Below are 14,475 nucleotides of genomic sequence, written 5' to 3'. Positions count from 1 at the left end.
AACTTGGATAATTTTCTGAACCAACGCAAGTCTCTGAAAATGACCCATCCTACCTATCTCCATCAGACCCAGAAAACACACACACACACACACACACACACACACACACACACACGTACCTGGCCAGTGACAACATGAACCGTAGTAGTATGTGGGGAAATGGGATATGGGGAGGTCTGTCTACCTTCCCATCTGTCACCATGACTTTCTGGCCCTTGAAAGTTGTAGTAACTGAAGCAATAGCACTTGGAATACTACAAATCTAAAAGACCACTGTGTCTCTCTCCCTAGTGCACTGCTATGTAGGGCTCTAAGATGATGGACAAAGAGAGGGCAAGTGTCCAACTTCCCATCTCGCTATGTGCTTCAGTTGCTTGTGATACTGCTGATGTTGTCCAAGTATGCAAAAGAAACAGAGAGCATGTTTGGCAGAGGAAACAGCCTAAGGGCAACAGTGTTTTGGGGTCAAGGAGGGTCGGAAATTTGTCACTTCTGCATCTGTGCTCAAATCTTGTGTGTTTGGATGGGGTGGCAAGTGAGAATTATGGTTCAGCTAATCAGTATTATTAAATCTAATGAGTGACACAAACCTTCATCTAATGATGAATGTGGTAGCCTGGCAACTTGCCATTAGACTGCTGCTTCTCATACTACAAGAATTGTTAAAGCAGAAAGTCATCACTGTGGATAGTTGGGCTCAATCTTATCATGAAGTCAGTGACCGCATCAGAGTCACTGATTGCTTCCATATACACTTCATATTGGATGTTAAACATGATTTATGTTCGCACAAAGTTTGTGGAGGTGTTATACAATGTTAGCTGTTAGATTTCCTCCTATTTGTTTGCAGTGGTGCTATATGTCACAGTGTCAAGCAATTCTTATCCCACCACATTCTCCTTCACTTTTCTTTGCTGTAAAAAGTACAGATTTTTATTTGGAAGAGGGTTTGTTGTACAACCCGAGTTTGCACAACCTGAATTTTCTGGGATGCATTAAATCCCACCCAACAAATAGTGGGAATCTGGAAGTGTCCACTGAATCAGGGTGTTAGTAGCCAAATAGAAAGGGCTGCATATGTACATACACTAGCAACTTTCTGGGTGGAATTTGCTGTCCTTGAGCAATATGAATTTAATGTCAGATCACTGTAAGACTTCATTACAGCATGGCACCCCCACAATCTAGGCTGTTCCTTAAACAAATAAGGCAAATGGTCCAGAAACAGACTGAAACGAAGCCCTTTAATATAGGCTTCAGAGTATTTTCAGACTAAAATAAATATCCTTGATATTGCATGATCTGTATTTTGGATAAATAAAATATTGGCTTTCTCAAATGTTGTACCACTCTTCATGCACAGCAGATTCACATCTGGGTTTTGTTTTTTTAAAAAAAGACTTTATAACCAAGTCTTTATTTGCATCTCTGCCTCTTGCCTCCCTCCCCTTCAAAATTGATTTATTATTTTTTTTTACTTTTTTCTGGAACAGTAGATGGAAGGTGGACACCATGGAGTAAATGGTCTACCTGTGGAACAGAGTGTACCCACTGGCGCAGGAGGGAATGCATGGCCCCAGCACCAAAGAACGGGGGGAAAGACTGTGAAGGCCTTGTCTTGCAGTCCAAGAACTGCACAGATGGTCTGTGTATGCAGAGTAAGTAGAAGTACATGAATGCAGCTACACTGGCAATGTGATTTGTAGAAGAAAGAAACCTGCTGGAAAAAAACAATTAAAGATTCAATATTCTCATACTATATTGCTGGAGTGGATCCAAAAAGGAAACTCCGCTTTATGACAACACAGTGGTGGGTGGGAAACCCACAATCCTGCATTTAAAACATTTGGCAGAAGTTTCAGAAAAAACTCTTGCTCTGTGCTCCATTTGGGAAGAATTTCGACTGAAGCTTGCTAGGCATGGGAGGCCATGCTTCCTTTAAAAAAAAAAAAAAAAAAAAGGGTGCACAATTGCATGAGGGTTTTAACAACAAATCCTTCATATAATTTTTATTTATTTTTCCACCTCACCTTAATTTCTCACTCCTGGGATTTGGACTTGCAAGCTTCAGTATGAGACCTGGCAAAGTTCTTGTGTGTTTTCTAGGTCTTGAGTACAACTGGAACCTGAACAAATCTCAGTCTGGAAGTGCCTTTAGGCGCTGGCTGGACTAAAGTTCCAAACTTTATTAGATAAGTGCTAGTTTCTGCTTAGTGTATACCTCTATGGGATTGGTGTGGGTCTAGTCCTGCATGAGGATTTTTTTAAAGGAAAAACTGTGGTCATGGTACTAGATTTCTGTTGGCTCCTGTTCCTAAATACCTGTTTAATGACATATTCGTTTAGGCTACAATCCTCAGCACACTAATGAGGGATTAAGCCCCATTGAACAAAGTGGGATTTTCTTCCAAATAGGAATCCAAGAAGCCGTCGTACACCAAGTGAGACCAGCTCCATCCAGCTCAGGGTTTCCCAAACTTGGGTCTCCAGCTGTTGCTGGACTACAACTCTCATCATCCCTACCTAGCAGAACCAGTGGTCAGGGATGATGGGAATTGTAGTACCAAAAAAACAGCTGGAGACCCAAGTTTGAGAAACCCTGATCTAGCTCATGACTCTTCATACTGACAGCCAGCAGCTCTCCAGGATTTCAGGCAGGGAATATTGCCAGCTCAAACTGGATATACCAGGGATTGAATCTGGAACCCTTCAACATGCAATGTGCATGCCTTACTACTGAGCTACAACCCTTCCAAAGTAAATGTGCACTGATAGGCTCACATATTTAGGAGTCAAAACCTTTTGAACAAGCTTCCAAATAAACATGCATAGGATTTGTACTGATAGGATGTATACAATGGGCAGTTTTCACTGGGCCATGGCAATGGTATAATAAGAGTGATCATTGCCTATGGGCAACACACATTAACTTTTTCTGCCCAAATATAACCACTGTTCAAATAGATTGTGAAGGCTTTTGAAGCACTGCAAAGACTTTAGGGTGATGCTTCCCCCCCTCCCTTTTTGGTTCAAGTTACCTCAAAGGTAACAAAAAATAATTTCATGTGATTTTTATCTGACAATATCTGTTCTTGTCAGCCATCTTGCAAGGTTGTCTTCAGTTCATCAGTGTATGGGAAGGAGGGAAGAAGCTTATGACTTTAGAAAAAAGCATATTTTTGTAATACTGAGTGGGGGGCAGGGGAATATCTATTCTTAACTTAATTTCCTGACAGTATGTCTTGGAGATAGAAGAGATAATGTACATATAACTCTGCTGGTGTGAATGGACCATTATGACAAATTAGCACAGAAATATATCTCCATTTCCAGCAGAGCTTTACTGCCAGATTATATTTAGACAGGTGTGTGTCATCTTTGTGTGCGTGCAGAGTCATTTAAGCAGAAATATTTTGGAGGGGGGAGATTTTTATGTGACTGAAGAATAAGAGCCCTATAGGAATGTCATTATTATGTAGTTAGTATATTTTTTTATGCTATTGGATACAAACCTATATTATTAGCCATAGGATGGAAACTTTCATGACTTGGTCCAATTCACAATATTGGCTTTGGGTTCAGATTCTTCCTCAGATACAAGCTAGGTAAGTAATGTTGGGCCTAGTAGTAGTAATAGTGAATGGAAGATCTTAGCCATCTGGAATGTACTTGTGATAGAATACACATAACGAAGAAGTTAATCCTCTTATACACAGCCAGGGATATGTAGCTGCATAAATAAATACAGATGTCCTAAAAAACATTGCTTTGTATCTACAAGCCTTTTCTCTTCCAGTCCATTATTTGCTACAGTAACATCACTCAGGCAAATCAATAAGCTCTTTCATTCACCTAGCCCTACTCCTGTGTAAAGAAGCAGTCAGAACTGCTATCGATTTCTTTGCGGATAAAAACTGTGGAGGTTTCCTTGAGCCCCTCCGCCCCTCAAACCCTCATAATTATAGTATTTTTCACCCAAAGCTGTAGTTTCTGCTTACCGCTAACTGTGGTATTTCTGGTGCAACTTGGCTGTCACATTTATTCAGACTAATGATCTTGCCAGTACACACACTCTCTTATTCTGTAGTTAGTATTTTCCCCCTAACGTGAAAGGATGAATAGTCATTAAGTCAGCGTGCCTTCAGAGAGAGGGGGGAGAGGGAGGGAGGGAGAGGGAGACAGCAAGACCGAATTGGAAAATAAAACTAGCTGTAGTGAAAATTTTGAACTGTTGTTATTAGAAAAGGCCTCCCAAGTACACAACCTCTACTAGCTGGAGCCCTTACAATAATTTAATAATTATTGTAATAGCTTTAATTAGGCCTCAGCCACTGTCTGCGTTGCAAGGCACATTAAAAGTCCGGCCATCTGCCATCCGGAAGAGTTCATTTATTTACCTCTACATGTGCCATATTTTCATGTGCATTAAACATCAACAGTTTAGAAAAACCAGTGTATCAGGATTGCATAGAAAGAGATAACTGTGGAGTTAATAAAATGAAAACTGTGGGGATGACCCAGTGCATAGTCTGAATAAAAAAAATGTAACCTGTTGTGGAGAGAACTTTGGATCTAGAGTGAGCAAGCACCTCCAAACAAAGAGCTGCTTCCTCCCTAGACCTCATTGTTGGACCCCTGTGGTTACTTGAAGGAAAAACAATTTTCACGTATAAAATAGTAAATTATTCCTAAGCGGGAGAATAAGGCTGCAGTCCTAAGCATACTTTCTACTTGCAAAATAAACTTTGCATATAAATCAGCCTTATTCAGGCATTCCATGTCTATGCACAGCATGAGGCAAAGGGGTAGCATCTGGGGCTGCAAAGAGAGGCAAAAGTGTTCACCAAAATTGTTCAGAGCGAGGGCAAAGCTTTCTGCCCTAACTCTGAATTGGCTTAGTGATGTCATGTAACCAAATCTGATTTGTCTTCATGGGACTGCAACATAATCACTCCAGCTGAATAATATCCTTGATTAATACTAGGATGCTATGAGCGGGGGGGGGGGGCATATCAGTTCACACCATGAAGTATTTTATCACCTTCAGAGGAAGATTATTATTTTTTTATGTCATGGATCTGTAGCTTCACTGCAGTCCACTTCTGTTGAAATTACCACCTGTCCTTCAGTGGTGGACCTTGGGCTCTCAAATTTCAGTGGTGCCCTGTGCTACACTAAAATTTTGCCCTCCCCATCTCTCACACACTGTTCTACATCATTATTACGGCACCCCCTGTGCGTGAGTCAGCTGATGGGACATTCCAGGATCCAATCAGAAGCTGGGATACTCTACTTAAATCAGGAGGGTTGAGCAGTATGGGAACCCCAAGGCAGGAGGAATCCAAAATGGAGACTGACTGAAGGTGGGGGACAGACAACCAGGTGGGAAGGGAGTTTAGAATCAAGTAGCTACAAAGAAAGAAGAGCAAAGGAGAAAGTCACACACAGAGAGAGCGAGAGAGGAGTCTCTCTCTATTCATACTGATAAGACAGGACAAAATAGAGAGATGACAATAAAAATTGTGAAATCCAGGATTTTAATGGTGCTGGGCTTAGGCACAAGTATGCCATAGGTCATCCACCCAAGCAGCCACAAAAGATTGCAGCAAACCCTGCAGGGTCAGTCTCAGTTAGATCTCAGTTGCAGGTTGGAGGGCTGTGCTGAGAGAAAGTAGTTTGCGTGTTCAGACCTTTAAACCTCCCCCTTAAATAAATTCAGACAAGACTCAAATTTTGGTTTGGTTTTTGGCAGAATTTAGGCCACAACTTTATTGATTACAGCAAGTGAGTGGTTGCATAGGCTCTGGTTCGACTAGCTCCCTGCACTGTTGCAGGTAGCACTGACCCAGGGCACCAGCACAGGTCAGCCTAGCATGAACACCTGGATAAGAGGAAAGCCGGAAACAGGCTATCTTCGCCACCCAAATGCCCCCCTGGACCTAGGCACAGGCACAACACCCTCACAGGGGTTGACCAAACCATTGAGTCCCTGGATTCCTTTAGCGGAATACCCTTCACATAGGGATGGCGAGAGCGTTCTTCCATCCCTATCACATGAACCAGTGCCTATCCGCAATCTTACAAGTTGTGACGATTTGCTACGCGGCAGGCGAAACCCAAATGGCATCAGCCAAGTGGGGGAAATTCCTGCCGTGCCCCTGTCCCAACGACAGACGACACACGCCGGCATAGCAAGGTCAAGCGCACAGCCCTAAATATAGGGAGAGGTGGGCAGGTGTTCCGATGCACGCACCGAAAGAGGAAGTTCTGGGTCACGTGCCTAGGTATATATAGGTCCCTTGATCCATTTAGCTTGCGTCCCATTGGCCTGATTGAACCCAGCATCAAGGGACCTACCAATTGGCTGTTGTGGCTATTCAATCGAACCCACCCACAACCAGTGGCGTAGCGTGGGGGGTCAGGGGGGCCGGCCGCACCGGGCGCAACATCTGGGGGGCGCGCACTCGCACTCGCAGCTCTCTGCCCCTACCTGGCTCACTCTCTCTCACTGCAGTGCTGGCTGTGCGAATCCGATCCGAGCTGCAGGGTTGCCGCCCACTGTGGGGGGGGGGGTGTGCCAGGCGTGCTAAAACCGAGTGCTAAAATCCATGGGTTAGGGGGCGCAAATTACTTACCTTGCCCCGGGTGATGACAACCCACGCTACGCCACTGCCCACAACACAGGGTTTAGTTGCCAGGTCTCTCTGCAACATGTGTCCTCTTTAAGGGAGGACCCGATTTACAGCAAGCCTGCAATGTTAAAACTGCTAATACTGTATGTCAGAGGTGAGACTGAGACTAGTCCAGATTCCCATTCCAAAATGCCACTCAGGTTGCAGCAAAGGTTAATCTAGGTGAACTACTGCTTCAGTCTTCCTTGCTGGCCAAATTAAACCCTTGGTTGCATGAAGAAACCTAATGCTCCACTAACTAGCATGCAGACTGGTAGCACTTTAAAATGTGCAAATACTTTTTTAAAACATGCATCCAAGTTAGAGCAGGGAGTCCTGTTTATGATGCTGTTTTTTGTTTGCTTTTTCAGTGGCTTGGGTAACACACATGAACACACACACACATACCAGGAGAACAGGCTGCTTGCCCATAAATCCTGAGCTATGGATTTAGTCATAGCTCTCCAGGAGCTGCCCTCTCTATGTTTTGCACATTGACCTCCAAGCTGTTCCTTGAGGGGAAAGAAAGGTTAATTTAACATCACTGTCTTTTGTGTTGTAGTAATGTTACAACACAATGTTAATCTGGCAACACACATAGCCCTGCATAATTAAGTGGTCATGTCAGGCCTTTCCTATGCAATATGTGTTCAGATTCCCTCTGTGCTTATTTTAAAAGCTATAATGGATTATAGATCATGATATTAGTGATGTGAACCTATCAAGCCCTTGAGCAGATTAGCTTGCAGTAAGCAAGAAAGGAGGCTTTTGCTGTTGTTGTTTTGTTGTTGTTGTTTTAAAAAAGCAAAAAATAAAATAGTTTTCTTGGAAGATCATCACAGTGAAACCCTCTTGAGTGCACACAAAGGAATTAAATGAGCCTTTGTATTAAAATGGAATAAGTCACTCTGAATATACCTGCCTATCTGCATAATCACATTCCCAACCATCCAGATGCAAAGCACATGCACACAGGGGCTTTCTGCACTTGATATGGCACTCAAGCACTAAATTATATGCAGGAAAGCATTCATGCAAACAAAGATCAATGGGGGCAACATGTTTCTGTACTAACATAATTTACTTCTCTGTCAGGGCTGCCTTATTAGGCCAGGTCCACAATCTACTCCTACCCCCTCTGTTGTGTGAACACATGTGTGATAGTGGTTGAACAAGGTAGACATGGGAAGCTATTAGATAAAGACATTGTAACACTGGTCCATCTAGTTCAAGGGTGGAGAACTTCCCCCTCTCAGCAGGTGAAAAGTTTATCATCCCTAACCATCATGGACCAAATGATGCCAGTTGATGATGTCATAATGATGTCAGGTGATGAGCCTCTTTGAAGGCACACTGGCTGCAGAAGGAGGGAGTAGTTTCATTTCAAACTTCTGATGAAGCTGCTTTTCCTTCATTTTAGCAGCAATACTCTTCCTGCTCCTGGTGCAAAGTCCGCTCGACCTGTGCATCAGTTGATGGGTCCTGGAAGCACATCTGGCTCCAGCAAAGGAGCACTCAGGAGCTCACTTGAAGCTCCCAGGTTCCTTTGAAGCAACATTGATACCTGCCCTACACTTGACATCACAGATGACATCAGGTGTGGGGCAGGTGGGTGTGGTTTGCCAAGAAAGGGTTGGTGGACCAATTTGGGCCCCCTTCCAGGCTGAATAGAGCCCATGGACTGGAGGTTACCCACCTCAATCTAGCTCAATGCTACCTATGACTGGCAGTCATCCTCCAAGGTTTTTAACAGAATTCTATCCCAGTTCTGCATTGAATTGCCAGGGATTGAGTTTGGGATCTTTTGCATACAAAGCCTATGCTGTCAGTACCGCTGAGCTGATCTATGTGGCTTTTAGGAATCAGATGCACTAAATGAATGAGAACTTGTACACAGTGGTGAAGGAAGGCTCTCCGGCACCCGGGGCAGGGTGTCGAGGGGTGAGCCAAACTGTCCACAGGGGCAGGGCAAACCACCCGGCGGCACATCTGTGGCGCCGATAATGACGGCACCGCTCAAGTGGCTTACGTACAGCGCTCGAGTGTCACCCTTCCTTCCGGAGGTCCGTTTTTATCCCGAGGCATGCTTTTGCTAATGGGGCCTCCGGCATGCGGTTTTTGTTCGCATCCTGGGGCAAAGTTCACAACCAGGAGGAGCTACTTGCAGGTTAGTGGAGCTCGTAACCTGAAGCATTCGTAACCAGAGGTACCACTGTAAATTCAAATGCATGCATGCAAAATTTCCCTACTGGGTATGAAAGATGGAAGAGCGAATGATATGAGCCAGATAGCAGCCTAAATCTGTACCATCTAGATTTATTTTATTTATTTTTAAAAAAGCTGATATAACATTATGTTCATAAGTAAATGGTATAGCAGTGTCACTATAACTAAAACAGAGTATGGAAAGATCCATGCAGAATCTACTAAAGAGGATGGGTAGGTCTAGTGCGCTTTAGAACTTGATTTATTGAAATTTGACTACACTAAATAAAAGATTACTCAGCTCAGGTTCTGGTCCCCAAGACAGACTTTTAGAATGAACAGCAGCTGTCCTGCATGCCACATGAATCTTACAAAAACTCAATATAAGATGTTAATAAAAATGTTAAAAAGTCCTACTAGGAGTTACCTTGAAAACATTGTCCATTCTGTCTTTCTGCAGCCCGTAGAGCTCTATAATAAATTAATAATAATAATTTTTTATTTATACCCCGCCCTTCCCAGTTTAAAAACCAGGCTCAGGGCGGCTAACAGCAAATATAAAACATTGATTAAAATGCGACTTAAAAACAGCATAAAACACAACATAAAATGCAGCATGAATAAATCAATAAAATTCAAAAATTCAGGGATCAGTGAACTTTGTCACAGGACAAATGCTTTCGTAGAATAAGAAATGAAACACATTGAAGTTTTTAAAGTGAAAACAAATGCATGTTGGAATGATTTGCCTCCCACTTGCACACACCTAGTTTTCACTGGGAGAGTTCTTTCCAGTGGTTACCAGAAAGAAATAGTTCCCCCCATAATGTGAGCTTTTTCTTGTGATACTTCACTGCTGCATTTTGTGCCAAATTTTGCTATGCTTGAGGTCAAACTAGACATGATTGCTAAATGATTCTTTGCATTTAAAGTTCAGGTTTTTTTTAATGCAAATATCAGATTGGGGGAGGAGTTGATAATTACTGGAAATGCAGCAGTCAAAGGCAATAAAGTTAACTTTCATCTTAGGACTGAATGAGGGTTAAATTCCTCTTCCACAAGCACCTGTGATATCTATATACCAGCCTCCAACACTCCAAACTAAATTTTTTTTTAATCGATGCCTGCAAAGACTTGGAGAATTGGAAAGGGAAATACTATTGCATGAGTGGATGTCGACCTGCATATTAAATGCCAAGAGGCATTTAAGTTTCTGGTTAATTTGGCTTACTAGGAGGAAAAACCCCTACTACAATCTCCATCATGACTTGCTTTTCGCTCATGAGATTTCACTGCAAGTACTTGAGGCCTATGTTGGGTGTGCCGCTCACAACCATACCACAATTTCTACATTGCTTTGACAATCATGTCATTTTCACTATGAGCTCTCAGTGTTACAAAGTTGAGAACTGGAAATAGAGCCAAAAATGGATTTTAGAAAAATCATTGTCAGTATTGGGAAGAGGTGGGGGGACCCATAAATGATAATGTAAGTTTCAACAGAGCCTTAAGTCTAGCTGTGCCCTACTTTTTCCTTCTTAAAACTGGAATGAATAATTCCCACCCCTCCAAATAATTTGAGATGTTCATTTAAATGCAAGGAAGAAACTAAGTGTCGAACTAACAGCACTTTAACTATTCCTACAGTAAACACACAAGAAGTTAGCAACAAACACTGATAGAACCTTTGAAAATAATTTTTTTTTGTTTCATCAAAAGCCACTTGAGGCATCTTAAATTACTTTTTTCCCCCTCAAAGCAAGTTACCGACTATGACACCAGCTGCTCCAGGCACAGATCAACAGAGCCAGCAACTATTGTGGAGTCAAATTCAGCAGCACTTTTTTCTACATTTACCCTAGTAAAGAAATGTGGCAATGATAGTTGAAGTCCCTCAGGTACTTGCCATGCCGCAGTGCTGATACTGTGAGCAAAATAGATCAAGGAGGAGAGACTACAAATCCCTGCTTTGCACTGTTCTCACTTTGAAGCTGGGAGAAAAGTCATTTTTCATTATTGCAGGTACTAATCTCAGCAGATTTGCCTCATTATCTGAAGAAAATGTCCTTTCTTATTATATGGAAGATCAGATTGCCAAGCATTAAAAAACACACAAAAAACCCTAAAGAGAGATGGCCAGGCTCACATCTTATGAAGCAGTTGACACCAAACGCCGATTGTTTGTGTCCCCCAAATAATTTCCTTGCCCCTCCCAAACCTATTAATATTCTGAATTAAAATGTAATTTCAGAAAGGTGCTAAAGTTTCTGATTTAAAGTAAATTCCTATTATCAAAAGTGTTTGCGTATAAACAGTTGCGAGGGGGGTTATGTTAATCACCCATGAGTATTTTTTCAAAATGCCTGCATTCAGTTGATACGTATAAACAACATATGCTGAAATAGAGTTATTTCTTCTGAATCACACAGAGCAAAATCACCATTTACACTTAGTGGTAGTGGTTTGTGCAACATGGTCACCCCACCCTTAGTCTTATGTTGAGCTTGCATCATGAGATCTGACATTAGTTGACCACTCAAGTGCTGGGTAGCTCTCAGCCAAATGTGTGAGCTGACCTCCCTGAAAATGGAAGGGGTCAATCCAGTCTGCTATGTTTAGAGCACAGAGGGATTTACATGGGGCATCCCATATAGTTGTGTTGCCACTTTTCCCTGTGGTGCATGCATGTGGATATTCAGAGCATCAGACCATTTTAGGGAATTAGAGACTTGTGAATAACTCCCACTGAGTGCCCATGCACAAACTCTAACGGTGGAGAGCTGAATCAAGGCTTTCTTTGGCCTTGTGGAATTGTTCTGCATGTGGGCACTGGGCCTATGGTGTGCTGGATTGAGCTCAAGGTATTGTAGCTGAATTGACGTAGGATTACTCTGCAATCGCTCTTTCATAAGGCACTTCACATTACAGTCAATGGCTAGTGAAGAGGACTTTGTGAACCATCTGGCTGCCACATTGATGGTTTCCACATGTTGCACACCTCTCATAAAAACCTAAGGGCTCTGCTGGATCAGGCCAATGGCCCATGTTGTCCACCATCCTGTTCTAACAGCAGCCAACCAGATGCCTATGGGAAGCCTACAAGCAGGACTTGAGTGCAACAGCACTCTCCCCACATGTGATTCCCAGCGACTGAGATTCAGAGACATACTGCCTCTCACACTGGAGGTATTATATGACCATCATACCTATTAGATATTGATAACCTTATCCTCAGTGAATTTGTCCATTCCCTTTGGAAGCCATTCAAGTTGACACCTTGTGCGGGAGTAATGTATACCTGAATGAGCGTCTCCACCCCCATCATTCAGCCCGGACACTGAGATCCAGCACCGAGGGCCTTCTGCCGGTTCCCTCATTGCGAGAAGTGAGGTTACAGGGAACCAGACAGAGGGCCTTCTCGATAGTGACTCCCGCCCTGTGGAATGCCCTCCCTTCAGATGTGAAGGAAATAAGCAGCTATCTTCTCTTTGAAAGACATCTGAAGGCAGCCCTGTTTAGGGAAGTTTTTAATATTTAATGCTGTATTGTTTTTAACACTTGATTGGAAGCCGCCCAGAGTGGCTGGGGAAACTCAGCCAGATTGGGGGGGGGTGTATAAATAATATATTATTAGTATTATTATTATTATTATTATTATTATTATTATTATTATTATTATTATTATTAACGTGAATCAGCTAGGAATCTGAAAGCAAATCTAAGTTATGGAATGGTTCAGCCTTTTCATTAATAAGAAGCCAAACCCAATAACAGGAAGTATGTATGGAAAGAGACAAAACCCAGCCATTAACATTCAATCTACGGAGAGTTTAGAAGCATCTCTTGGGTCTCATAGTGATCTAATTTCACTCTGTCACCCTTGCGGCACTATCACCCTTGGAACGTAGGAAGCCAATTATACCGAGTCAGGCCATTGGTCCATCCAACTCAGTATTGTCAACACTGACTGACACTAGCTCTCCAATGTGTCAGACAGGCTTCCTTCCCAGCCATAGTTAAAGATGCTGTGCATTGAACCTCAGGCCTTTTGCATGCAAACCATGAGCTCTGCCATTAAGCCACAGCCTTTGAGCTTTTGCTTTTCTGCAGTATTGACTGGGAAATAGAATTATTAGGACAGGTGAAAGGGACAGAGTGTAAAGTTGAGAAGCCAAGTCCGTTCTTTTGTCCACTTTGCTTATTTCCACTAACATATTCATGGTGGTCTGAGGCTGAAAATGGTGGACTGTTATGGGATTGCAAGTGATAGTCGCATAAACACATGCCTGAGAAGTGTGGCCAAAGCTAAAAAGGTGTCTACAATGTGCTTGTTTCATAAAACTTATACACCACTTACTTGTAAAAAACCTCAAAAGAAAAGATAAAACAATAAATTCAAGAAAATTTCATAAGCAAACAAACAAATTTAAAATACTAAAATATTTTAGTTACCTCAACTTTCTAAGCATCTGGGTTGACTTACTTAAACAAGAATGTTTTAGCAGGTGACAAAAAGAGTACAGTGAAGGTTCCTGCTTGATCTCAATAGACAGGGAGCTCAGAAGAGATGTCTAGCCACATAAAATCCTAATTCTTACATATTGCAGTATCTTTTACAGTTCCTTTACCTTACACAAAACACCATGTCCTCCATTTATGTAGTATTGCTTTGTTTGAATTGCTTCTTGAAGCCACACATTTGAAGTTGCATGGGCCCATATTTTAGAGTCCAGGATTTGAGATGTACATGTAGAAATGGTAGCAACTTCTAGCAGTCTTCAGACATTTTATTTCCCACATGCCCAACATTGCAGTGTTTTTCTATCTAGGCACAGGGGGTATTTTTTGTGAACACAAGTGGGGCCAAATTCACTCTAGCTGGTACCCTGATCCTAATCATGTTTGCCTGGGAGTAAGTCCTATTGGTCTCAGCAGGAACTTACTTCCAAATAATCATGTCTGTATTGGCACAAAGTAACAACAACAACAGCTTTTCTCCGTCACAGGAGCCACAGGGCAGATTGCCTAGAAGCATTGAATTATCACAGGAAATCAGGAAGAAAGTCACTTTTCTTGCTATTTGTCTCCAGGATAAAAAATGTGAATTGTGCAATGATTTTGTCAATATTACACAAAGCCTTCAAAATCTAAAATAAATTACTTTACAATCTCAAGGCTCCTATTGATTTTCTAATGATCTCAAATGGAACACATTCCATTTCCAACTCTCTGGCAAATTGCTTGCTCCCTGGAGAATTCCTATTGGATTTCTATTAAAGGGGAGGTTAAAACCATTCCCCGGAAATCTAGGGGAAAGGGAGGGGCAGGGGGAATGAGGCTTTTGCATGGGCTGAGCTCTCTGTAAATGGGTATTTAACCTCTGACCAATGACGGCAGGTCTCTTTCAGTTCTATTAGGCCAACAGCAAGCTACTATAATTAAATAAAAAAAACTGTTTAGAGCCCCACTGAACATGTCCTGGGAATTAAAGCATATGGCAAGGATTGGGGGGAAGAAGACTTTCCATATGCTAATGACCCTTGATGTCTGAAATAAATTAGATCCATTAGAGTTTATGCTCAATAAAAGAAAGACTTTA

General features: G+C 42.2%; 1 protein-coding gene across 3 annotated transcripts in view; it reads left to right on the top strand.

The window, feature by feature from the left end:
• The window catches only part of UNC5C (unc-5 netrin receptor C), a 302,919-nt gene that overhangs the window by 242,676 nt on the left and 45,768 nt on the right, over positions 1–14,475 (top strand). For 2 of the 3 annotated variants that reach the window (XM_028743497.2, XM_028743496.2), the window contains exon 7: positions 1,494–1,658. The exons of the other annotated variant lie outside the window; for it this stretch is intronic. In XM_028743497.2, coding sequence (XP_028599330.2) covers positions 1,494–1,658 — 165 coding nt within the window. The remainder of the gene's footprint in view (positions 1–1,493; positions 1,659–14,475) is intronic. 3 annotated transcript variants of the gene reach the window in all.

Source organism: Podarcis muralis, chromosome 9 (assembly GCF_964188315.1).
Source record: "Podarcis muralis chromosome 9, rPodMur119.hap1.1, whole genome shotgun sequence".
In the NCBI taxonomy this organism is placed as follows: Eukaryota; Metazoa; Chordata; class Lepidosauria; order Squamata; family Lacertidae; genus Podarcis; species Podarcis muralis.
This window is presented reverse-complemented; position numbering and strand designations above follow the sequence as displayed.